This window comes from Phacochoerus africanus, chromosome X, assembly GCF_016906955.1.
Source record: "Phacochoerus africanus isolate WHEZ1 chromosome X, ROS_Pafr_v1, whole genome shotgun sequence".
Classification (NCBI taxonomy): domain Eukaryota; kingdom Metazoa; phylum Chordata; class Mammalia; order Artiodactyla; family Suidae; genus Phacochoerus; species Phacochoerus africanus.
In genome coordinates this window covers 50,063,852-50,091,084 of record NC_062560.1, presented here as the reverse complement: position 1 = coordinate 50,091,084, position 27,233 = coordinate 50,063,852, and the positions used below count along the sequence as shown (strand labels likewise).

The window sequence follows — 27,233 nt, the reverse complement described above, 5'->3', positions numbered from 1 at the left end:
TTAATAATGGCCATTCTGAGCAGTATAAGGTGATACCTCATTGTGGTTTTGATTGGCATTTCTCTAATAATTAGTGATGGTCGTCATCTTTTCATGTGCCTGTTGGCCATCCATATGTCTTCTTTGGAAAAATGTCTATTTAGGTCTTCTGCTCATTTTTCAGTTGGGTTGTTTGGTTTTTTGTGTTGAGTTGTATGAGATGTTTATATATTTTGTAGATTAGGCCTTTGTCTGTTGCATCATTTGCAAAGATTTTCTCCCATTCTGTGGGTTGTCTATTCATTTTTTAAAAGGATTCCTTTGCTGTGCAAAAGATTTTGAGCTTAATTAGGTCTCATGGGTATATTTTTGTTTTTATTGACCTTATTCTAGAAGGTGGATCAAACGAGATGTGCTTTATGTCAGAGAGTGTTCTTCCCATGCTTTCCTCTAGGAGTTTCAGAGTATCTGGCCTTATATTTAGGTCTTTAATCCACTGCAACTTTATATTTCTGTATGGTGTTAGAGAGTGTTCTAATTTCATTCTTTTACATGTAGCTTTCCAGTTTTCTCAGCACTTATTGAGGAGACTATTTTTCTTCCACTGAATGTTCTTACCTCATTTGTTATAGATTAACTGACCACAGGTGCTTGAGTTTATTTCTGGGCTTTCTATTCTGTTCCATCGATCTATATTTCTGTTTTTGTGCCAGTACCTTATTGTTTTGATAACTGTAGCTTTGCAGTATTGTCTGAAGTCAGGGAACCTGATTCCTCCATTTCCATTTTTCTTTTTTTTTTGTCTTTTGCCTTTTTCTGGGGCTGCACCTGTGGCATGTGGACTTCCCAAGGTAGGGGTCTAATCAGAGCTGTAGCTGCCAGCCTACACCAGAGCCACAGCAATGTGGGATCTGAGCTGCATCTGTGACCTACACCACAGCTCATGGCAATGCTGGATCCTTAACCCACTGAGTGAGGCCAGGGATCGAACTCACAACCTCACAAACCTAGTCGGATTCATTAACCATGGAACCACAACAGGAACTCCTCCATTTTTCTTTTTCAATATTGCTTTGGTTATTCAGGGTCTTTTGTGTTTCCATACAAATTTTAAAATATTTTGTTCTAGTTCTGTAAGAATGTCCTTGGTAATTTGATAAGGATTGCACTGAATCTGTATATTTCCTTGCATAGTATGATCATTTGGACAATACTGATTCTTCCAATCCGAGAGCATGGTGTATCTTTCCATCTGTTTGTGTTGTCTTTGATTTCTTGCATCAGCATCTTATAGGTCTTATAGGTCTTTTTTCGCTTTAGATAGGTTTATTCCTAGGTATTTTATTCTTTTTGGTGCAATGGTAAATGGGATGGTCTCCCTCATTTCTCTTTCTGATCTTTCATTGTTATATGTAGAAATGAAATCAATTTCTGTGTATTAATTTTGTATCCTGCAACTTTGCCAAATTCATTGATGAGTTCTAACAGTTTTCTTGTAGTGTCTTTAGGATTTTTACAGTTAAAGTATCATGTCATCTGCAAATAGTGATAGTTTTACTTCTTTTCTGATCTGGATTCCTTTTATTTCTTTTTATTCTCTGATTGCTTTTGCTAGGACTTCCAAAACTATGTTGAATAGTGGTAGGCATTCTTGTCTTGTTCCTGATCTTAGTGGAAATGTTTTCAGTTTTTCACCATTGAAAATGATGTTAGCCTTAGGTTTGTGATACATATCTTTTATTATGTTGAGATAGGTTCCATCTATGCCCACTTTTGAAGAGGTTTCTCTCAGAAATCTTTGTCAAAAGCTTTTTCTGCATCTTTTGAGATGATCCTATGGTTTTTATTTTTAAGGTTGTTAATGTGGTGTATCACACTGATTGATTTGCAGATATTGAAAAATCCATGCATCCCTGGGATAAATACTGCTTGATCATTCATGGTATATGATCCCATTAATAAATTTTTGTATTCAGTTTGGTAATATTTTGTTCAGGATTTCTACATCTATGTTCTTCAGTGACATTGGCCTGTAATTTTCTTTTCTGTGGTATCATTATCTGGTTTTGGCGTCAGGGTGATGGTGGCCTCATAGAATGCACTTGGGAGTATTCCTTCCTCTATTTTTTGGAAGAGTTTCAGAAGAATAGGTGTTAACTCTTCTCTGAATGTTTGATAGAATTTGCCTGTGGAGCCATCAGGTCCTGGACTTTTGCTTTTTGGAAGTTTTCTAATCACATTTTCAATTTCAGTGCTTGTGATTATTTCTTCATATTTTCAATTTCTTCCTGGTTCAGTCTTGGTAGGCTATACCTTTGTTAGAATCTATTTCTTCTGGGTTGTCCATTTTATTGGTATACAGTTGCTTATAGTAGTCTCTTATGATCCTTTGTATTTCTGTGGAGTCAGTTGTAATTTGTCCTTTTTCATTTCTAATTTGATAGATTTGAGCCCTTTTCCTTTTTTTCTTGATGAGTCTGGCTAAAGGTTTATCAAATATGTTTTCCTTTTCAAAGAACCAACTTTTGGTTTCATTGATCTCCTCTATTGTTTTCTTTGTCTCTATGTTATTAATTTCTGCTTCAATCTTTATGATTTCTTTTCTTCTACTAATTTTGGGATTTGTCAGTTCTTCCTTCTCCATTTGCTTTATGTGTAAGTTTAGATTGTTTATTTGAGCTTTTTCTGTTTCCTGAGATGATCGTATTGCTATAAAATTCCCTTCTCCGAACTGCTTTTGTTGCATCCCATTGGTTTTGGATTGTTATATATTTGTTGTCATTTGTCTCTAATTTTGTTTTGATTTCCTTTTTGAGTTCCTCAATGATCCATTGATTATCGAGTAGCATATTGTTTAGCTTCCAGGAGTTTTTGTTTTTACTGTTTTTTTTTTTTGGTAGTTGATTTCTAGTCTTATAGCATTGTGGTTGGAGAAAACTCTTGAAATAATTTCAACTTTTTAAAATTTACCAAGGCTTGATCTGTGGCCTAATAGATGTTATCTATTCTGGAGAATGTTCCATGTGCACTTGAGAAGAATGTATACTCTGCTGCTTTGGTATGGAATGTTCTACAGTTAAATCAGTTAAATCTATCTGGTATATGGTGTCATTTCAGGCCTGTGTTTCCTTGTTGATTTTCTTTCTAGATTATCTGTCCATTGGTGTAAATGGAGTCCCCCGCTATTATTGTGTCTCTGTTGATTTCTCCTTTTATGGCTATCAGCAGTTGCCTTATATACTGAGGTACTTCGAGGTTAGGTGCATATATAATTACAATTTTTACACCTTCTTCTTGGGTAGATAATTGAATTAGTCATGCTGGGGTTAATCATTAGCTACCATAATACTTTTACTGTGAAGTAGCCTCTAAAGGACTTCACGTGATCCTGAGTTCAAAGAAAACTTCCTGGAGAGAGTGAATATACTGACTCTTGAAGAATTGATGCACAGAAGTTCAGCTTTGAAAATCAGGCAAAGAACATCTTTTCAAGCAAAGAGAACAATGTCTTGTCATGTCCTAGTTACTGCTAATAAAAATAGAGTCATGCAAGAGAATATTCCTGCAAAGGCATGAAGGCTAGAATGAAACAGAGAAGTTATGAGCATGGATATAGGACAGTTAGGTGAGGCCTAGCGGGGCCAGTGTATGAAAGTACCTAGAATGTCAGAGTAAGATAAGGAATTTGGAGGTTCTCCTAGAGCCACCTAGGGCCTAGTGTCAGTAACAGAGAAATAGGCAGCAAGGCCACATTGGATATTTTCTTCCTAGACTTTGGGAATCATAGATGAGATAGTTGGAAAGATGGTTTGACCTTAGGCAAATCACTTCCTCCCTCTATGTTTGTTTCTTCATCTATAAAACATAATAATTTCTGCTTCCTAGGATGGCTGTGAGAATTTATACACTTTGAGTCCCCATTCCCTACCAGGTACACACACACACACACACACACAAATTCTTGGCAAATGCAAGTGGCCTGTGGAAGTAATTGGACATAAGTGACAAGGCTGGGCATGATGAGCATGGTGCAACTAGAAAGACATTTTATAGGAAGGTCAGAGAACAAGCTTTCAGAAACCTAACCCATCAGTCACTGCCTTACCTGCCTTGAGTTAGTGCAGCTATTTCTATTCACTTGGTTTTCTCATTATGTACCTTTAGGGTTGTTGGTGTGTCATTCCATTGCCTCAGCTTCCCCCACCTCTTGCCAGAGATCCCTCTGAACTCCCTACAATCCAGCAACCAAAGAATTAATGTGTGGCACAACAGGGGCCTCAGGAGTCTTGCTCTATGATTCTAGTCTTCTGATTAGTCAATGTCCTCCACCCCCAATTCCTCTGCAGAGTGGTTGTTGAATAGTTTATCACTCATACCTATTAGTTCATGACAGAGTACAGAATTGAGGGGATAACAAAGGGGCTTAAAGCAAGGACCACAATTTCTTCACTAATGTGGAACACCTCTGTATTCCCATGTTCCTGTACTTGGCACACCTTAGAGAGTGACTACTCTAAGAATGGGTGTTGAGCATTGAGTATGTGTTTCCAAATATATGTTCCTGATAGGTCTAAGAGTTCCCAAAGGACAGACACTGAGTCTCCACCCCAAGTATAAAGCTTAGAACAGAGGAGGGTATGTTTTTTGACTACATGGCTGATAAGGAAAGAACCCAACCCACTCCCTTTTCTGAGTAAGAGAGACATACACACAGAGACACGTGCATACACAGAAACAGACTGATAGCTGCTTGCAGAGTGTCAAGTACAATATATCATAGCAGAGGCTCAAAGAATAGAGGGACAGAGCTTGGCTTAAGATTTTAAAGGATGTTGTGAGCCACAGGGGAAGTCCAGGACTGTGGTTGCCTGGGAGGAGGGGGAGGGAGTGGGAGGGATTGGGAGCTTGGGGTTAATGGATGCAAATTATTGCTTTTGGAATGGACTAACAATGAGATCCTGCTGTGTAGCACTGAGAACTGTCTAGATGCTTAAGACACAGCACGACAATGGGAGAAAAAAATTATGTATACACGTATGTGTAACTGGGTCCCCATTCTGTACAGTGGGGAAAAAAGTGTGTTGGGGAAATAGCAATAAAAAATAAATTAAAAAAAAAGATTTGAAACGATGAAGGAATGAACAAGTCAGGAGCTGCTAGTGAGATATTGGAGGCAGTCAGGGACATGGAGGATTACTTTTTCTTTATGAATATGTCAGCAGTGTAAACCACAGAAGAGAGAACCCTAGATACCTGGAGTGTGATGACTGAAGGTAAAAACAGAGGCTCAACCTGAGACCAAGGAGACAAAGGGAGATGGTAGCAGGCAGTGAGCTCCTCGGGGTGTCCAGGAACCAATCTCTAAAACAGGGCAATACAAAACATCTTGTTAGAGAAAAGGCACGTGAGAGCTGAGTTGTGGTGGAGGATTGAAGGCAGGAGGTGTGGTTGGGGCTTACTCTTGGGACTAGCCTCTTCACCATCAGCCCCTGAGCTACCCTTGCTCCCACTTGGGCTGGCCTAGCCACTTGTCCTACATCAAGATCTTCGACGTGGGCACACGCTACATGGTGAACCGCGTGCAGGACCACATCCAGAGCCGCACAGTCTACTATCTCATGAACATCCATGTCACACCCCGCTCCATCTACCTATGCCGGCACGGTGAGAGTGAACTCAACCTCAGAGGCTGCATCGGAGGTGACTCTGGCCTCTCACCTCGGGGCAAGCAGGTAGGGAGGGCCCAGTGACCCTGAAGCATTGGCTGAGCTGGGCCAGATTGGCTGCGGGTGGATGGGGTGGCCACTGCCTGGGTTCTGAGGATGGAGGGACTCAGTAACAGGGTAAAAGCAGGTTCTAGGCACTCCTGCTCTTCCACTTCATCAGCCACTCACTCTTGACCCATTCTTGATGGGCTCCCATGTGCTGACAGTATCTGCAAATCTGATGGCTTGGTCCTGGCACTCCAGGCCTTCCCAGATCTGGCTGCTCCTCCAGCCCCATTACAGGGAGCCTGACTGGTCCCCTCATCTTTCTCATGGCTCTGTGCTTTTGCTTGTGCAGTTTCCCCCACCAGGGCTGCCCTCCTCTGTCCCCTCTGTCAGCTGGTGACCATGACTTGCACAGACAGCTGTCCTAAAACACCCCACCCTCAAGTCTATCCTCTCTTCCCTTCCTCGGGCCTGATGCTTCACTCTCAAACCCATATTTCAGGTCATCACAGGATCAGCACTTGTTCCCCACTGGTCACCATGGCTTTCCTGCCCTCCCTCCCCTACCCCTTCCAGGACTTATCTGCTGCTCCATGGTCTAGTCCAGGAAGCCCTCCCCTGTCCTCTCCTGCCCTCCCAGGCTGGCCACGATGCCCTGAACTCCATCTCTCCCAGTTCTGGCCCACCTCTGATCCTCATGTCATGAGTCTCTTCTTTCTAGCTAAGTATAGTGACCTGCACATTATGGGTGCTGGCTAAATAAAGTGACACATTTTCCTGTGTTTGGCCCCTTGTCTGGGCTTGTTAGTACAGGTATTGTTCTTGCCGGGAGGATGGCTTGGGCGGGACATGTGAGGAATGAGGTGCAAAAGAGAAGGCGCACCCTCTTCTGCTAGATACTTCTGCACATTCACAGCACTATCTGCTTCCACATGTGTGGCCTCATTTAATCTTCACAACAGCCTGTGGGGTGAGCATTACTGTCACCGATTTATGGATGAGAAAGCTGAGCCCAGGCAGAAACAGAGAGAGGCCCCAGGTCGCACAGCCAGAAAAGGATAGAGTCAGAACTGAAAACCAGGCCTTCATGCTTGCCCATCAGCCTCCCCCACTGCCGAGATGTCAGTATCCCAGGCCAGGCATCACACCAGAAGGCCTGGTCCTCCTGGATCCATTTATGCCACCTTCAGACTGGCAGCATCCCCTTGAGGTGGACCCTGACCTCTGACTCTCACCTCTCTTGCTCCTCAGAACAGAATCAGAGGCTGCTGGAGGCCTCATGGCACCACCTACAGCCAGGAGTGTCTTGGTTAGGGCTGGCCATGGCTTTGCCCACACAGCTCAGTGCCCGGTTTGGACATATAACCATCTCCGCACAGCATACCTCCTGTGCACAAGTGTGCACATGTACATGCACATGCTTGGCATCAACTTTATGCTCATGGCCACAGTGCACCATGCATGGTTTACAAAGCACTTTCCCATCAACCGTTACCCACAATCAATCACAGTAGCTCTCACCTACTGTGTGTCATGGCGTACTCTGCGTGTTCCTTGTCTACTATCTAATGTGACACTCACAGAGACCAGGCTGGGTGAGCTAATGCTGTTTGCATGTTATAGGCAGGAGATATGAGGCCAGAGAGGGCCAGGGACATGTTCCCGGGTACACAAGGACCTGTAAGGGAGCTGGAACAGTTTGAGCCCTATCTCCTGTCTCCTAGTCAAGGGCTCCTTCCACTAGAGCACACTGATTGCTGACTCATAATCCATTATCAGGCTGTGTATACACAATGCCTATATATGCTTGTATCTGTACATTTGTACAGATTTTCCCCACACATGATCCTTAATAGCATACCTGTATGCAGAAGAAGAGTGAATCACTTGCTCCTCTGGCCTCCCACAGGTCTTTGTGTTTCCTTTTGGTCCTGTCAGGGTTTCCCTCACTAGATTGACTGTATCTTGATAATTGGACACCCCAGTGCCCTGCATATGGCCACACACACTCAGTAAATATTTGAATGCCCTTAAAACCTGAGTACCAGTTACGCTACTCAAGCAATGAGAATTTACAGGGTCAAAGGGAAATGTCCCCCAAATCCCACTCTCTACACACTTCTAGACCATACTCAGAGTACCTGGAACCCTAGAATTTCCTTCCCAGAATCTTCTTCTAGGGCCAATGTCCCATAATCTGTTTACCTTTTCCATAATCTATTCACCTGAGAGAACACCATTGTGACAGAAATGTTCACCCCTAGGCAAAGGGTGGCCAAGGAACCACTGTGGGTCACAGGGGTTGGTGGAAATATGATGTGGACAGAGCTTGGTCCAGTGACTAAATTATTCATATACATGTATTCAAGGAAACTATAAGTGCAGGATGGAGCAGAAATGGGAAAGAAGGATGGTGGACTATGAGTGGAGTACATCCACATGTATTCTTATCCCAGGCTCCACATATGTTAGAAGTGGGCTGTTTGAATGAATGAATAATTGAGTAGAAGATTCCATGAGCAAGCATCAATGAAGACACACACACACACACACACGCACGTGCACGCACACACAAATATACATGTTCTTTTCTATTCCTTTGATCCTTGGTCACACGGTCAAAACTATGACTTTTTATAAATTGGAAACTTTTAAACTCTACTCTTGTTTGTTCACCATCATTCTACCATTTGTGGCAGATCTGAACTTCTTCTCATGACCACCTTGTCTTCTTTCATCTCTCTTTCTCATCTCCTCCTTTGTACTCCCACTCCCCAGTATGCCTATGCCTTGGCCGACTTCATTAAGTCCCAGGCCATCAGCTCCCTGAAGGTGTGGACCAGCCACATGAAGAGGACTATCCAGACAGCTGAAGCCCTGGGTGTCCCCTATGAGCAGTGGAAGGCCCTGAATGAGATTGATGCGGTGAGATGGAAGGGGATGGACCTCCTGGTGGGTGGTGAGACTTGACTCTGGGCTTATCCCCTGGATTGCCTCTGTTTTGGCTTAAATGTGTAACCTAATTATTTCAGCAAATATTTATTTTGCTATATACTCTTTCATGGAGCCCAAAGGCAGACGGTGAATGAGACATTGCATGAGACATTCATCACACGTGACAAGTTTGTGAGAGGGGGAAGTACCAGGGACTATGGAGTCTCAGAAGGTGATGGTGCTCCTGACAAGTCTTGGTGGTAGAAAATTTAGAAGGAAAGCTTCTTAGAGGAAGCTGGAAATGAAACAAGAAGCAGGCAAAATGGGCTTGGGATGAGGAAATTAATTTAGTTCTAGGAATAAGGAACAGCTCATATGGAAGCCCAAAGTTGAGAAGAGAGCATGGTGTATTCAAGGAACTGAGGAAAGAATAGCAGAGAGTTCTCGACAGTGATTGTGAGGTCTGGAGAGAAGGGAGGTGATGTTGGAAAGGAAAACAGCTTATAGGACTTTATAGCCCATATTGAAGGATTTGTATGCTTCCCTAAAAATGAGAAGCCATTGATGCGTTCTAAGTTGAAAAGGAGTGGCCTGAATGTGATTCACATTTTCTTTAAAAAAGATCACTCTGGTCATGTGTGGAAACTAGGTGGGCCAAGGGTTAGAATGAGAATGTATACCAGTATGGAGACAGCTGTATTAGTCTAGTCAGGAGGTGAGGACATGATGGACCAGATAGATATTGGAGATGGAATGAAGAAGAAAAACTTGGGGAATAGTTCATCTGATCTTGTGACATAGAAGTCTCTCTCTGGAGTCAAGTTTTTCCATGAGTTCTTAAGAGAAGGCATTTCCTCTCCATTATCTCATCTGTACTATAGGTACACTGATATCAGGTAGAAGTCCAGAGATTATGATGGTCAGATACTAAAATAAAAGCTCCACCATGAATGTAGGTAACTTGTGTATAGGTAGGTTAATTTGCTTACTTGCTAGATAAATACAGAGAAGTATATGTGTGTATACATAATTTATCTGTAGTTAACTATAGATGTATAGAGATACGGATATTCAGAAAAGGGATATACAGCATTATTGTACATATCACATATATTTGCTATAAAATACATGTAAGCAAACTTCATCATAAGAGTTTAATTATTGTTTGTTTCTGGCTCACATTTGGTATAAATATTGGATATCTACTCCATTTCAGGCTCTAGAGTTGTGCTGAGGCAGAGATTGCTTCCTGTCTTCACTGAACTTTTAGGAAAAAAAGGGTAGACAGAGGAATAAAAAACAGCATGTGTGATACAGGCTCTGATGGGCTAGACTGTGGGCCCACACAGATGTTGAGACAAGGCACCTTACTCAGCTAGGACCTGTCTGAAGGAAGTGATGCCCAGATAAAGACTGAGACTTGCATAACATTGAGCCAGGTAGAGAGGATCAAGAATTGTATGTCATGCTGAGAAAGCAACAAAGGGTGAGTGTGTGTGTGTGTGTGTAGAACTATTAAGGTTGTAGCAGTGGAGATGGAGAGGAAGGAAAAAGGTATAGATTTAAACAGAGACTTAAGAAGTAGAATTTCATGAATTAGCTATGAGGGGGTGAATAAGGAAGAAGGAAGAATTTAGAATGATGTCTAAGTTTCTGGTTTATTTTACATCATCAATAATAAAATAATGAGATATATTAATCTAATAATGTTAGATTAAATTAATCTAATAATGTTAGATTAAATTAATCTAATATATTTAGATTACTAAATCTAAATAACATTAATCAGTAGAACAATATAACAATATATTCCATTGTTGGAGTCTTTAAAATGCACCTTGTACTAGTCTTTTACTACAGATTCTCTAATATCCAAAACACTTTTTTGAGGTAGTTATAATTATCCTCATTTTGCAGATGAGGAAAATAAAACTTAGAAAGCTTAGGCAATTTGCCTCAAGTCAATAAGGAGTCAGTGGACACTTCCACAGGCTTCCAGTACACCTCAGAGTAGAAAGCTGAAGCCAGAGTTCCCTTCATGGCTCAGCAATTAACAAACCTACTGGTATCCATTAGGACGCAGGTTTGATCCCTGGCCTTGCTCAGTGGGTTAAGGATCCGGTGTTTCCGTGAGCTGTGATGTAGGTCTCAGACAAGGCTTGGATCTGGCATTGCTGTGGTCCTGGAGTAGGCTGGCGGCTACAGCTCCGATTGGACCCCTAGCCTGGGAACCCTGGAAACCTCCATATGCCACAAGTGCAGCCCTAAAAAGAAAGACAAAAAAAAGAAAAAAGAAAAAAGAAAAAAGGAAGTTGAAGCCAATCTGGAAGGACTTTATTTATCTACAGAGTGCATTTTCTCCCATCGGGGGTTGTCGGTTGAAGTTTGACACTGCCTATCTGCTTGTAGATTGGGGAAAGGGATAACCTAAACCCTAAGGGAAGTCTGGTAGATGACTCAAAAGACAAAACCCAGAGACCATTGCCCCTCTACAGGGAGGTCTAATTGGAATCTACACCACCAGAAGGAAATGTTGCAAACCCAAGATCACTTCCCACCTCCACCCAGCAGCCTCTCCCACTTCTGTGGATTTCTCAGTGAGAACTCATTCTCCGAGCCCTTGAGTCCTTCTTTGGGTAAGGAGAATGTATCTCCCCAAGGCATACTCTGAAACTGTTAGGAATTTACTAATTCTTGCTTTCTGAGAGGTCTGTGGATATCTGTTTTCTTATCTGCCAAAGGTCCTGGATCAGAGGTGTGGGCAGGAGAGATGGGAAATGCCATAACATAGGAAAGCACTGCTGTAGTTATAAACACACACATGCACTTGCTGTGGATGTGCACACACACGTGCACTTGCATACACAGTCATAGGTATGTTAACACTCACAGATATGCCCTTCACAGAAACCTAGACTCACTAGTCTTTCACAAGTTCCCTCTCAGACACATCTACCAATCATATTTGTGCCATCCATGCACACACATACATGCTGATACACATAGAGATACAAATAGACACACTCACTGTTGACATACATGCAGTCTTTGCATATCTATATCAATCACAGAGACACAGAGAGGCATACCATGGACATATAAATAGTACAGACACATAGCCTCCACCATATTACCACAAATTCACACAGACCTCAGACATAGGCACACGGATACACACACATATAATCAGGGATATACACACTCATAGATACATGTGCCACAGATACACTGAGACCCACGTGGAGAGACAGACCCCAGAGACACCCATTTGGGCACATTCTCAGATGATCAGACACTGTATATATACACATAGATACTCACACAACACACTCTACATATGCTGAGACAAATACAGAAAATATGTAGCATAAGACTTTAAAGATTACCACAAGTACACATCATAAGCATGCTGTACACACACAGATAAACACAGTCACGAATCCTTAAGCCCACAAATTTATGAAAGTACATACTTATATGTACAATATACACCTATAAACCTATTGGGGAAATCATAGAGTAACACCACAGAAAGTCACCATACACTCAGCCTGAACACACCTATACACATATACTCATTCTCATATCCACATCTGGTACACATATACACTTGGACAACAGGTGCAGACCTAGAGCTGTGTTCACAGAAACCAAGTGCTTGTGTGCTAATGTTCCACAATCATTGACCTCAAAGCTATGATAAAGGCTGTGGGAATTTCATTCAACTTGTGAACACCTTTATCTCCAAATAATTTATCTCAGGGTGTCTGTGAGGAAATGACATATGAGGAAATCCAAGAGCACTATCCCGAAGAATTTGCCCTACGAGACCAAGATAAATATCGCTACCGCTATCCCAAGGGAGAGGTAAGATTTGGAGGGGAGGCCTGATTCCTAGGGCTCCTCCCCAGTATTTCCATTCCAAATGCTTTAGAAACAAAGTGAAACAAATTTTGCAGCAGCATCCATCTAATAAGGCACGTGATTATCTGGCCCTTGGCTATCTCAGATTCTTGGCTATAGGCAACAGATTCCTCTTTTTAAAAAGCTACTTATTTGCCTGCTTATTTTCTCTCTTCTTTCAGGAGGGCTCATTTTATCCTAGACTTTGTCTTTGATATCCTTTCACTAAAGGCATTTGGAATAGTTCAACATACTCCAATTTCCTGACATTTTATTGCCAAGATGCCCAAAGTTCCAGACTCTCTGGACAGTGGGTTGGAAACCCAAGGAATAATAGGTAATGTTTTAACCAACTTCTCTGCCACCACATGAGCCAGACAATCAATTCCCTATTCCCATATGAGGTAAATCCGCATTGCTTTCAATCCAGCTTCCATTTAACCAGTTCCACATGTTAGAATATTTGTTAATCATACTCTATTTCTGATACAAAGTCCTAAGAACAATTATCAGAAAAGTGGGTTATGAGAGAAGATAAAACAATGGACATCTTTTACTACAAAGCACTTTGACATTTGTATTTTCGTTCTTAGAAATGACATTATGAAGTCAGTCTGAGTTCACCCTCATTTTCCTTTATATATTTTGAGGCTATGTTATCAGAGGCATACAAATTTAAAATAATTATATTTAGTGAATTGTATACTTTATTATTACATAGTAAGCAAGCCTATTTCCCCTAATAATGGTTTTTGCCTGAGTGTATTTTATATGATATAATATAGCTATATAAGATTTCTTCTGGTCAGTATTTGCCTAGTTCATCTTTACTCATTTACTTTTTTTCAATTTTTCCGTGTATTTTTGTTTTGTCTCTCATAAACGGTGAATAGTTCACTTTTGTTGGCTTTACTACAAACTAAAAATATATGTCTTTTGAATGGTAAGTCAGGTATACTTTTACTGTAATTTATGATTTATTTTACTTTGAGCACTCTATACTTATTTTTTTTCTTTTCCTCCCTTCTTCAGAATTGATGAATTGATAGAGTTTTTACAACTATGTTTGAGTTATACAATCTCTTTCCATTCTTTTAGGATTATTCTTAACATTTTAAAAAAATCTAATAATCAATGTCTTTACCCTCCCCCTAAAATAATATAAAAACTTTACAACTCCAGTCACTCCCTCTCTTAACTTACACGTTAATTGTTATTTTGCATTTTATTTCAACCTTGTGTCTTAATCCCCAAATGAATTATCTTTGTTATTATTAAACTTTTTGTATAGAGTCAGTGTTTATTTAGCTTTAACCACATATTTACCAATATTTTTGATCATTCTTTCTCTTACACCTTGTTTTCCTTCTGTGGTCAGTGTCCTTCCTTTAGCAATTTCTTTAGGAAATTGGTAGTAGAATCACCTGTCTTTTTGTCTAAAAATGTCTTCAGTTTTATACTTTGGCAAAGTATAAAACTCTAGGATGATAGTTTTCTCTCAGTACTTCTGAGATATTATCCTCAATGTCTTCTGGCTTATGATGCAAATAGGAAGTCTCCAATAGTCTAACTGATGTTTCTTTTCTCTCTTGCTGCTTTTAGGGCCTTTGTATTTTGTAGGGTATTTGTGTCACTGTATGTCTAAGTATTAATTTCTTTTCATTTATCTTTATTGGGATTAATTGGACTTCCAGAATCTGAGAATTTTGAGTCTTCATCAGTTCTAGAAAACTTCCAGACATTGTATACTTGTTCTTCTCTCATATCCTACTATCTCCTTCTGGAAATACAATTAGATGTGTTTCAGTCCCATGTCTATCCTTTATGTCTCCTAACTTATGTCTCCTAACTTCTTTTTTTAATTTTTAAAGTTTTACTGAAGTAGAGTTGATTTACAAGGTTGTGATCATTTCTGCTGTACAACAAAGTGATTCAGTTATACATATAAACATATCTATTCTCTTTCAGATTCTTTTTTTTTTTAAGGGCCAAACCTGTGGCATGTGGAAGTTCCCAGGCTAAGTGTCAAATCAGAGCTGTAACTGCCAACCTATGCCATAGCCACAGCAATGCCAGATCCAAGCCATGTCTGCCACCTGTGCTGAAGCTTATGGCAACACCAAATCCTTAACCCACTGAGTAAGGCCAGGGATCAAACCCACATCCTCATGGATACTAGTCAGATTCTTAACCAGATGAACCACAATGGGAACTCCAATTCTCTTTCAGATTCTTTTCCCACATAGACCACCACAGAATATTGGGTAGAATTCTCTGAGCTATATAGCAGGTCCCCATTGGCCAATCCCAAACCTCCAGTTCACCACCCCCCAATCTTTCCTCTTTGGTAACCATAAGTTTTTCAGTCTGTGAGTCTGTTTCTGTTCTTCAAATAACTTCATTTGTACCCCATTTTTAGATTTCATGTATACTTCTTATTTGCAATCTCTTTGCTTCATCCTGAGTAATTTGTTCTGTTCTATATCTCAAATCAGTATTTTTTAAGTTGTATCTAATCTGTTGTTTACTCCATCTATTGAGTTTTCATTTTTTATCAATATTTCTTTCATTTCTAGAAATTCTATATAGTTCTTTCTCAAATATAGATCATATATTCAATAACATCTTATTTCTTCTTTATATTTTTAATCTTTTATTTCTTTAAAAATCTCAAACATATTTATTTTATATTGTAGATCTTTTATCTTAAGTTGTTAGTGTTTTCCTCTTGTTGTTTCTGCTTATTTTCCCTCATGGTAGCTTGTTTTCCTTGAATGTTATGTGAGCTTCAGTTTAACAAAAATGTATCTGTGAGAGTCCCATGCAGCCTGAGTTGAGAGAGTCCAGAGAGAATTTCCACTTGCTTCTTTGAGACACTCCTGGGAGCTAACAACTTGAAACCTCTTCTTATTAAACTCTCGGCTTAGTATTTTTTAAATGTGGGTAGTATATTCTACCTGATGATAGGCTTGTGGTTATATATTCTCTCAGGATGTTTAATATTTTCCACCAAGAGTCAAATAGAGAAAGATATCTTTTCTGTTTTCCTTTTCCTGTAGGATACACTTTTTAGATTATATTTTTACTGAGGATGTAGTCCTTTGAATGTCTCAGATTTATGTGAGAGTTTCAGTCCCAACTCCTCACCTTGTACATACCTAAGGTATTGTCTCCTGTTTCTATGGGGTTTTAAAATGTCAAGTCTCTTGGATACTGTGATTGGAAAATGCCTTCAGGGGAGTTGTGGCTTCTATATCCATTTATCACTATTTTTTCCAAGTTTTCCTTCATTTTGGAACTCTATATTAATAATGTTTCTTTTATTTCTTGAAAGGTCAACAGTGCAGACATTTATTTTTTCAGCTTTCCTGGAGATTTTGTAATGGAAAGTTTTATTATTGTTATTGCTATCCATTCTACTATATTGACAGTCCCCATTTAATAGATGAGAAACTAAGACCCTCAGAAAGAAGTGGGTTGTCTAAGGTCATACTGCTGGATCACAACAACTGAACTGGCACCACAACCAAGTTTTCTTGATTCCTACTCTGGAGTTCTCCTCTGGGCAAATGAGCCTCATATCCTATTCTTATTCAAGCATTTCTCTCCCTTCCAGTCCTATGAAGATCTGGTCCAGCGTCTGGAGCCAGTTATAATGGAGCTAGAACGTCAGGAAAATGTATTAGTGATTTGCCACCAGGCTGTCATGCGGTGCCTCCTGGCCTACTTCCTGGACAAGAGCTCAGGTACCACAATCTTCTCTGCCCCTGGTATGGGAGCTACATGTGATTTGAGACCCTGACACCAGCATTGGTGGTTTATATATTAATAGTGAACTGTACAACATCTATAAGGGTACCTGAGTTGAAGTTCTTACTCTGTCACATAGTACCTTTGGCAAAGTACTTGGACTTCTCTGTTCTCAGTTTCTTTATTTGTAAAATGGGGAGAATAACAATGATGTTTAAATAAATCAACATAATATAAAGGGCTTAAAGCAGTTCATAACACATAGTATGGACTATATAAGTGTTAGCTGCTATTATTAATATTAGTATTATTGTGAGTTAACATTTTCAAAACCAAACTTGACAGTTTGACTCAACCTGAAAAATCTGAGCCAGTATTTCTCTGAGGCATTCTGTCATTAGGTGGTAATGGGACCTATCATGGCCTCATGATTTTGATTATAGGTTTCTGTCTTTGCTGTAGGGATGATTTCTCCAAAATAGTAATAGTTTCATTAAAAATTTTAAATGATAATTTCTTTTTTAAAAAATATCTATGCATTGTTATTCAGAGTATCTACACACTGACTACAAATACTGAATTGCAAACTAGGGCAGCTGGCCTGGCAAGGGACTGGTGTTTCACCTTCAGATGTGAGAGTCCATTTCTGATTTGGATGATGAGTGTTGACATCTCCAGGACACTGGAGTAAGAGAGTGTGAGGAGAGTGCAAAGTCATATTTGAAGTGTACAATGTACTGTAGAATTGGATCTTTTCTATGATGCTAGCTTCATATACAAGGGCACTCAACATCCCCTCCCCCCACCCCCGCCACCCCCTATGCTCTCCCAAACCTGGGGCTGCCTGCCATCCAGGAGGGCTGGCCTCAACAATTGCCTGAAGCCTACCACCATGGGGGCTGTCCCTGCACAGGCCTGCTTGCCCTTTTGAGGGACTACACTTCCTCAGAGCAGCACCAAACACCACCAGCCCCCGAGAAAAGGCATGCAGCACAGAAAAGCTAGAACAAGCCTAGCCAGGCCATGAATAGATCTGCCTAATTCTCAGATGGTTTTTCTGAGTTGGGCTGCCCCGGGGAGGAGCCTCTTGGATTTCCAGCGGCCCTGCTACCCGCCCAAGCCCCCAGGGGGTGCCAAGCTCTAGAGGATCAGCTGCATAGGACTGCCAGCTCCAGGCAGGAACCCTACAGCCCAGAAAAGCTGCAACAAGCCTGGCCGAGTTGGGAAAAGATCTCAGACGATCTTTCTCAGTCAGGCTGCACCGGAGAGGAGCCTCATGGGTTTCCAACAGCCCTGCTACCTGCCCAAGCACCCAGGGGGTGCCGAGATCTAGTGTATCAGCTGCATAGGACTGCAAGCTCCAGGCAGGACCCCCTGCAGCCCAGAAAAGCTGCAACAAGCCTGGCCGAGTCGGGAAAAGATCTCAGGCGGTTTTTCTGAGTCAGGCTGCCCTGGGGAGGAGCCTCTTGGGTTTCCAGTGGCCCTGCTACCCGCCCAAGCACCCAGGGGGTGCCCCACTCCAACGGAATAGCTGCTCAGCACCACCAGCCCCCTGGAAGAGCCCCTGCAGCCCAGAAAAGCTGCAACAAGCTTGGCCACACTATGAAAAGATCCACCTACATTCTCAGGCCGTCCTTCTGAGTTGGGCTGCCCTAGGGAGGAACCTCTTAGGTTCTCAGTGACCCAGATAGCTGCTCCAGCCCCCAGGGGGTGCTGCACTCCTGAGGAACAGCTGCCCAACACCGCCAACCCCCTGCAAGAACCCCACAGCCTAAAAACACCAGTGCAAGCTCTGCATGACCAAGTGAAATCTGCTACCATCGTGGTGTGGACCTCCCAGTCCTGCCTGCCCTCAGGAAGACCTCCATTGCTTCAAAGAAACACTGTTAGCCCCATCAACACTCCAGAAAAGCCACACTGCCTCAAAAAAGATTGACCAACAACGCCAGCCCTCAGGAAATCTTCCACGGCAGTGACAAGGCAAACACTGCCCGATCACGGAGAGTACAACTCCCTCAGGAGAAAGAAAACAACAAGCAAGATGAAGAAGCTGAGAAACCACCCCCAGTCAAACCAACAGGAGAACTCACCTAAAACAGTCAACAATGAAACAGATCTCTGCAGTCTGACAGACCTGGAGTTCAAAAGAGAACTAGTGAAAATACTGAAGGAATGAAGAGAAGATATGAACAGTAATGCAGATACCCTCAGAAAGGAACTAGAAAATATAAGGAGGAGCCAAGAAAAACTAGAACATTCATTTGCAGAGATGCAAACTGAACTAAGGGCAGTAAAAACCAGAATGAATAATGCAGAAGAACGAATCAGTGATATGGAAGCTAGAATAATGGAAATCACTCAATCTGGTCAACAGACAGAAAACCGAATCCAAAAACTGGAAAGCAATATAAGAGACCTATGGGATAATATAAAGCTGGCCAATCTACGCATAATAGGAATTCCAGCAGGAGTAGAAAAAGATAAGGGGATGGAAAATATATTTGAAGAAATTATCGCTGGAAACTTCCCAAATCTAAAGGATACTGGGTTCAAGATACAAGAAGCACAGAGGGCCCCAAACAAACTGAACCCAAATAGACCCACAGCAAGACACATCATAATAAAAATGGCAAAAGTTAGTGATAAAGAGAGGATCCTAAAGGCAGCAAGAGAAAAACAGAATGTTACCTACAAGGGAACCCCCATAAGAATATCAGCTGGGAGTTCCCGTCGTGGCGCAGTGGTTAAAGAATCCGACTAGGAACCATGAGGTTGCGGGTTCGGTCCCTGCCCTTGCTCAGTGGGTTAACGATCCGGCGTTGCCATGAGCTGTGGTGTAGGTTACAGACGCGGCTCGGATCCTGCGTTGCTGTGGCTCTGGCGTGGGCTGGAGCTCCGATTCGACCCCTAGCCTGGGAACCTCCATATGCCACGGGAGCAGCCCAAGAAATAGCAACAACAACAACAACAAAAGACAAAAAAAAAGAAGAATATCAGCTGATTTATCTACAGAAACACTACAGGCCAGGAGGGAATGGCAAGAGATATTTAAAGGGCTCAAAGGAAAAAATATGCAACCTAGAATACTCTATCCAGCAAGAATATCATTTAACATAGAAGGGGAAATAAAATTTTTTTCCAACAAACAAAAACTTAAAGAATACTGCAACACAAAACCCAGGTTAAGGGAAATATTGAAAGGGCTTCTCTAAACCAAAAAGAAAGGAAGAAAAGGGAAGAAAAAACAAAAGAAAAAAAAAAGAAGAAGAGGAAGAACTAGGACTGAGGAAACCACAATCAGAGAGCAGTCACTAAAATAAGCCAGCATACAGATCATGAAAAGGCCTCAAGCAAAATAAAATTAAAAAGAAAAAAATAAAAAAGAGTCATCAAAACCATAAAATGTGGGCAAGGGATGTTAGGAAATAAATAACCCTTTTTGTTTGTTTGTTTGTATGTTTCCCTTCTTAATTTTAATATAGTAATGAAGTGTTTGAACTTACAGGACCATCAGGCTAAAACACACAATTATGGGAAGGGGTTAGCATACTTAAAAAACAGGGCAACCACAAGCCAAAACCAAATATTGCATTTGCAAAAAATGAAAAAAAAATACACTCAAGCAGATAATAACAGGAGACCATCCAACCAAAAAAAAAAAAAAAAAAAAAAGAAAGGAAGAATGGACAACCATAGAATCAACTGGAACACGAGGTTCAAATGGCAATAAATAATCATCTATCCATTATCACCTTAAATGTCAATGGACTGAATGCCCCAATCAAAACACACAGAGTGGCTGAGTGGATAAAAAGGCAAAAACCTTCAATAGGCTGCCTACAAGAAACTCACCTTAGGACAAAAGATACATATAGATTGAAAGTGAAAGGGTGGGGAAAAATATGTCACGCCAATAGACATGACAGAAAAGCAGGAGTCGCAACGCTCATATCAGACAAAATAGACTTTAAAACAAAAGACATAAAGAAAGACAAAGAAGGACACTACTTAATGATTAAGGGATCCATCCAAGGAGAGGATGTTACTATCGTCAACATATATGCCCCAAATACAGGAGCACCCAGATACATACAACAAATATTAACAGACATAAAGGGAGATATTGATGAGAATACAATCATAGTAGGAGACCTTAATACCCCCCTCACATCAATGGACAGAGCCTCTAGACAGAAAACCAATAAAGCAACAGAGATCCTAAAGGAAACAATAGAAAAGTTAGGCTTCATTGATATCTTCAGGACCCTACATCCAAAAAAAGCAGAATACACATTCTTCTCAAATGCTCATGGAACATTCTCAAGAATCGACCACATATTGCGACACAAAGCGAATCTCAATAAGTTTAGGAGCATAGAAATTATCTCAAGTATCTTCTCTGACCACAATGCCATGAAGTTAGAAACCAACCATGGGAAAAGGAAAGAGAAAAAACCTACTACATGGAGACTAAACAACATGCTACTCAAAAACCAATGGGTCAATGAGGGAATCAAGAAGGAAATTAAAAACTACCTTGAAACAAATGATAATGAAGACACAACCGCTCAAAATCTATGGGATGCTGCGAAAGCAGTGCTCAGAGGGAAATTTATAGCAATACAGGCCTTTCTCAAAAAAGAAGAAAGATCCCAAATGGGCAACTTAACCCTCCACCTAAATGAATTAGAAAAAGAAGAACAAAAAAAGGCCTAAAGTCAGCAGAAGGAAGGAAATTATAAAGATCAAAGAAGAAATCAATAAAATAGAGACTCAAAAAACAATAGAGGAAATTAATAAAACCAAGAGCTGGTTCTTTGAAAAGGTCAACAAAATTGACAACCCCCTGGCCAGACTCACTAAAAAGAGGAGAGAAAGAACCCAAATAACCAAAATTATAAATGAAAAAGGAGAAATCACAACGGATACAGCAGAAATACAAAAAACCATAAGAGAATACTATGAACAACTATACGGCAACAAGTTGGACAATCTGGAAGAAATGGACAATTTTCTAGAATCTTACAGCCTGCCAAAACTGAATCAAGTAGAAACAGACCAACTGAACAGACCGATCACTAGAAATGAAATTGAAGAGGTCATAAAATCACTCCCTACAAATAAAAGTCCAGGACCAGATGGCTTCACAGGCGAATTCTATCAAACATATAAAGAGGAACTGGTGCCCATCCTCCTTAAACTCTTTCAAAAGGGTGAAGAAGAAGGAACACTCCCAAAGACATTCTATGATGCCACCATCACCCTCATTCCAAAACCAGACAGAGATACCACCAAAAAAGAAAACTATCGCCCAATATCATTGATGAATATAGATGCAAAAATTCTCAACAAAATCTTAGCCAACTGAATCCAACAACATACCAAAAAAATTAGACACCATGACCAGGTTGGGTTCATCCCAGGTTCACAAGGGTGGTTCAACATATGCAAATCAATCAGCATCATACACCACATTAATAAAAGAAAAATCAAAATCATATGATCATCTCAATAGACGCAGAAAAAGCATTTGACAAAATCCAACATCCATTCATGATCAAGACCCTCGCCAAAGTGGGTATAGAGGGAACATTCCCGAACATAATCAAAGCCATTTATGAGAAACCCACAGCAAATATAATACTCAATGGGGAAAACCTGAAAGCCTTCTCACTCAAATCTGGAACAAGACAGGGATGCCCACTCTCACCACTGCTCTTCAACATAGTTTTGGAAGTCCTAGCCACAGCAATTAGACAAACAAAAGAAATAAAAGGCATCCATATAGGAAGAGAAGAGATAAAAGTGTCACTGTACACAGACGACATGATACTATACATAGAAAACCCTAAGGACTCAACTCCAAAACTACTTGAACTGATTCATAAATTAAGCAAAGTTTGGATATAAGATTAACATTCAGAAGTCAGTTGCATTTCTGTATACCAGCAACGAAATATTAGAAAAGGAATAGAAAAATATGATACCTTTTAAAATTGCACCTCACAAAATCAAATACCTCGGAATACACCTGACCAAGGAGGGAAAGGACTGCTATGCCGAGAACTATAAAACTTTCATCAAAGAAATCAAAGAAGATGTAAAGAAATGGAAAGAGATTCCATGTTCCTGGATTGGGAAAACCAATATTGTAAAAATGGCCATACTACCCAAAGCAATCTACAGATTCAATGCAATCCCTATCCAATTACCCAGGACATTTTTCACAGAACTAGAACAAACAATCCAGACATTTATATGGAACCACAAAAGACCCAGAATCGCCAAAGCAATCCTGAGAAACAAAAACCAAGCAGGAGGCATAACTCTCCCAGACTTCAAGAAATATTACAAAGCCACAGTCATCAAAACAGTGTGGTACTGGTATCAAAACAGACAGACCAACCAATGGAACAGAAGAGAGAACCCGGAAATAAACCCTGACACCTATGGTCCATTAATCTTTGACAAGGGAGGCAAGAACATCAAATGGGAAAAAGAAAGTCTATTCAGCAAGCATTGCTGGCAAACCTGGACAGCTGCATGCAAAGCAATGAAACTAGAACACACCCTCACACCATGCACCAAAAGAAACTCCAAATGGCTGAAAGACTTAAATATACGACAGGACACCATCAAACTCCTAGAAGAAAACATAGGCAAAACACTCTCTGACATCCACATCATGAATATGTTCTCAGGTCAGTCTCCCAAAGCAATCGAAATTAGAGCAAAAATAAACCCATGGGACCTCATCAAACTGAAAAGCTTTTGCACAGCCAAGGAAACCCAAAAGAAAACAAAAAGACAACTTCCAGAATGGGAGAACATAGTTTCAAATGATGCAACCGACAAGGGCTTAATCTCTAGAATATATAAACAACTTATACAACCCAACAGCAAAAAAGCCAATCAATCCATGGAAAAATGGGCAAAAGACCTGAATAGACATTTCTCCAAAGAAGATATACAGATGGCCAACCAGCACATGAAAAATGCTCAACATCGCTGGTTATAAGAGAAATGCAAATCAAAACAACCATGAGATACCACCTCACACCAGTCAGAATGGCCATCATTAATAAATCCACAAATAACATGTGCTGGAGCAGGTGTGGAGAAAAGGGAACCCTCCTGCACTCCTGGTGGGAATGTAAACTGGTACAGCCACTATGGGGAACAGTTTGGAGATACCTTAGAAATCTATACATAGAACTTCCATATGACCCCGCAATCCCACTCTTGGGCATCTATCTGGACAAAACTCTACTTAAAAGAGGCACGTGCACCCGCATGTTTATTGCAGCACTATTCACAATAGCCAGGACATGGACACAACCCAAATGTCCATCGACAGAGGATTGGATTCAGAAGAAGTGGTATATTTACACAATGGAATACTACTCAGCCATAAAAAGAATGACATAATGCCATTTGCATCAACATGGATGGAACTAGAGACTCTCATACTGAGTGAAATGAGCCAGAAAGACAAAGACAAATACCATATGATATCACTTATAACTGGAATCTAATATCCAGCACAAATGAATATCTCCTCAGAAAAGAAAATCATGGACTTGGAGAAGAGACTTGTGGCTGCCTGATGGGAGGGAGAGGGAGTGGGAGGGATGGGGAGCTTGGGCTTATCAGACACAACTTAGAATAGATTTACAAGGAGATCCTGCTGAATAGCATTGAGAACTTTGTCTAGATACTCATGTTGCAACAGAAGAAAGGGTGGGGGGAAAAATGTAATTGTAATGTATACATGTAAGGATAACCGGATCCCCTTGCTGTACAGTGGGAAAATAAAAAAATTATAAAAAAGGGGGCACTCAATATAGAATTATCTGAAATTAGAACCCTGAGAACATGAGAACTTGACATTGGACAAGTAATATCCTTTGTCTGATCCTCAATCTCTTCAGCGGAAAAAAGCGACATGTTTTTGGGTAGTGCTGCTAGATTTCTGATACCATCCACATCTGTACTGTTTGGTACTATCTTCGAGACTATGGGGCTGGCCCTGTAACCCCAACTGAACAGAAGAGGAAATGGAGGCTTTGAGAGATAAAGTGACTTACTCAAGATCATAGGTCTAAGAGGGGCAGGGAACGGTACCAATCTCAGGTTCATTCCAGAGGCCCCTCACATCAGACACATATGGGAGTACAGAAGGAGGACCACATGCATCTCCTGTTTGTACACCTACTGCTTTCATGCATAGACCATACCAGCTTCTCACAGCTGTCCTGGAAGCTGAGCCAGGTAGGGCTAGGCACATGCTCTTACTCCTATTGTTCAGGCAAGGAAACTGGGGCCCAGAGAGATGGTGTTACTGAGAACTCAGAGGGACCTCAAAGCTGGGTCCAATCCTGTGCTATGAGATACAGGAATTCTAAGGGCCATAGAGAAAAGGCAGGACCAAGCTTACTTGTCCAGATGGGAGCAGAGCTGAATCAGAGAAATCAGGAAAGTTACTTCCCTTCTTTGAATCTATTTTGTCACATGTACAGTGAGGAATAGCAACCCCTAACCCCCGCAGAATAACAGAAAGGATGGAATGAGATAGTGCTCCAAAAGCACAAGGCCCAACATCTGAAGATGATGATGACAAAGGCGAGGAGGAGAAGCAGGATAGATGCCCAGGAAATTGTCAAGCCTTATGTGTCAAGAGGCTGGGTGGGCAGTGCAGGCCTTCAAAGCCTAGGTTAAACCGCTGGGTCAGGGAAGCCATGAGGGAAGCCATGAAGGGAGATGGAGAGCTGTATGGGCTGCCTGGGTGGGCTGGAGAGTAGGTGTCTGCAGAGAGTGGTGAGAGATAGGGGTGTTGCCCCCTTGACACTGTGAGCCTCTTGAAGGTAGTGGCAGCAGTGGGCAGTGGACAGGGCCCACACGGCCTCAAAGTGTCCTGGGTTCAAGTCCCAACACTTCTGCTTCCTGACTTTGGGACTTAGGCAAGTGTCTTTCCTCTCAGAGCCTGAGTGTCCTCATCCATGGAGTGGGCCTAATCACCCCCTCCTGTCAGGGCTGCCTGGTGAATGAAATCAAGGCCACATAAATGACTGAATGTGAATATTCACAACAGCCTCATGCATCATAGTCAGTAACAGGAACAAGTGAATTGGTGAGTGCTTGTTCATCAACAAGTGTTGGAGGGGTCAGAGGGCACAGGCCTAGGCTGGGGAAAAAGCTGTGTGGGAGCTACCAAGGTGCATGCACACACCAGCGAAGGACCTGGTGCATAGTAGGGCCCCAGGAAACACGTGCTGAGACCTGTTGTGGGCCTTTGTGGTGGAAGGACCGAGGCTGGGTGTGGGAAGGAAGCCTGTCTTGGACTTAACTTTGTTCTGAGTGAGTCTAGCCGCCCCCAAGGTGACCATCCTCAACTTCTGGGGGACCTGCTGTCTGTCTGGGTTCCCCAGGGCCATCCTTCCTCCCTGCTCCCCAGGTGTCTCTCAGCTCTCTTCCTCCCTGCCCACCCTGCTGTCAACACTGCCCCCACAGTGTGTGTGGGGGAACAAGGCCCAGGTGAGGACCGCCATGGGGAAGGGGCTGGAAGGGGAAGGGGCTGCAAGCTTGGAGGCCCTGGGAGGTGGTGCCATCCCCAGAACCCTGTCTCTGAGGGCTGTTCTCTCCTCCTTTCCAGATGAGCTGCCATATCTCAAGTGCCCTCTGCACACAGTGCTCAAACTTACACCTGTGGCTTATGGTGAGCGCCCTCACCTTCATCTGAAGAAAAGCACATAGAGGTCATGAGTATGTCTGCAGTGACTATCATCTGCCAATCAGACTCTTGAGGGAGGTTTTCTGGGTGGATAATTGAATGTCTTGGTAGATTCAGGACTGCGGGTAGCAAGATGAGAATGGAGAAGGACTGGGGTGTCCTCTAAATCTGGGATCTGGGCCAGCTTTCTGTCTTTACCGGAGCACCAATCATAAAGCACAAATCTGTAGAAGAGGAGGTCCCTAATGTGGACCAGAAGAATAAGTATACGTTGGGGAAGTATACGATTGAAGGAAAGGGTTCAAAGACCAGCTCAGACTTAGAGAGTTTAGATTCTCTCTTGGAGCATTAATTAGCCATGGAATGTTCACAAGCAGGGAAGGGAAAAACTCGAATCTCTTCTGGGGTGTGAACAGGGCAGTGTCCTGAAGACTGAACTGGAGTGCGATCCACAAGGATGGAGCTGAGAGAGCTTCCACAGACACTGAGCTCCTTCTGCCAGCTCCAGGCCCCAATGATACCACCCTCCTCTTTCTTCAGGCTCCCCGGAACTCCCTTTGACCTTCCACACCCCATAACCACATAGTTCTCTAAGTAAACTTTACCTGGGACTGGTCGCCCCAAGGCAGTGGCCCCAGGACTTTCTCATCACTTCAGCCCTGACTCAGCTGGGAAGATCCACAGAGCTCCATCACTATTACCCAGACTAGGCTGCTGGCTCACAGACAAGAGCTGGGGAGGCGGCGCAGAGATCGTCTCTTCTCACAGCTCATTCCCATTGACAACTGAGCAGTGGCCGCTCAGAGAACTCTGCGCCTATTAGGGCCGGGGCTGGGAGGAGACCCCGTTCCTACCTGAGGCCTGGTCTTCCCCACACATCACACAGCTGGTCTAAATTCCCCTCCCTACTGGGCAGTCATGATCTGCACACAGTGTGGAGCTGGGGAGAGGGAAGCGACGGGTTGGGGACGGAATGACACCTCAGGGAAGATCTGTGCTTACCTTGGTGGCTTACGGATGGACCGGTTTGTTCTTTTCTGAGGCTGCAAAGTGGAGTCGATCTACCTGAATGTGGAGGCTGTCAACACACACCGGGAGAAGCCTGAGGTAGGTGAGGGACTCTGGCCTAAGCCGGCACATGGTGAAAGCACCTCCCCCATGGAAAGGCAGCTCCAGTCCCACAGAGCTTGGGTGTTTGACACCAACAGGTAGAATAACCAGCACCC

At 42.0% G+C, this 27,233-nt stretch overlaps 1 protein-coding gene across 8 annotated transcripts in view; it reads left to right on the top strand.

The window, feature by feature from the left end:
• PFKFB1 (6-phosphofructo-2-kinase/fructose-2,6-biphosphatase 1) overlaps positions 1–27,233 on the top strand; it is a 78,876-nt gene that overhangs the window by 42,812 nt on the left and 8,831 nt on the right. For 4 of the 8 annotated variants that reach the window (XM_047764789.1, XM_047764791.1, XM_047764786.1 and 1 more), the window contains exons 8-13: positions 5,504–5,711; positions 8,469–8,615; positions 12,387–12,491; positions 16,144–16,273; positions 25,930–25,992; positions 27,050–27,114. In XM_047764789.1, coding sequence (XP_047620745.1) covers positions 5,504–5,711; positions 8,469–8,615; positions 12,387–12,491; positions 16,144–16,273; positions 25,930–25,992; positions 27,050–27,114 — 718 coding nt within the window. Of the gene's footprint in view, positions 1–5,503; positions 5,712–8,468; positions 8,616–12,386; positions 12,492–16,143; positions 16,274–25,731; positions 25,812–25,929; positions 25,993–27,049; positions 27,115–27,233 lie in introns of all 8 variants that reach the window. The other 4 variants (XR_007132822.1, XM_047764788.1, XM_047764787.1 and 1 more) reach the window with 2 other exon arrangements.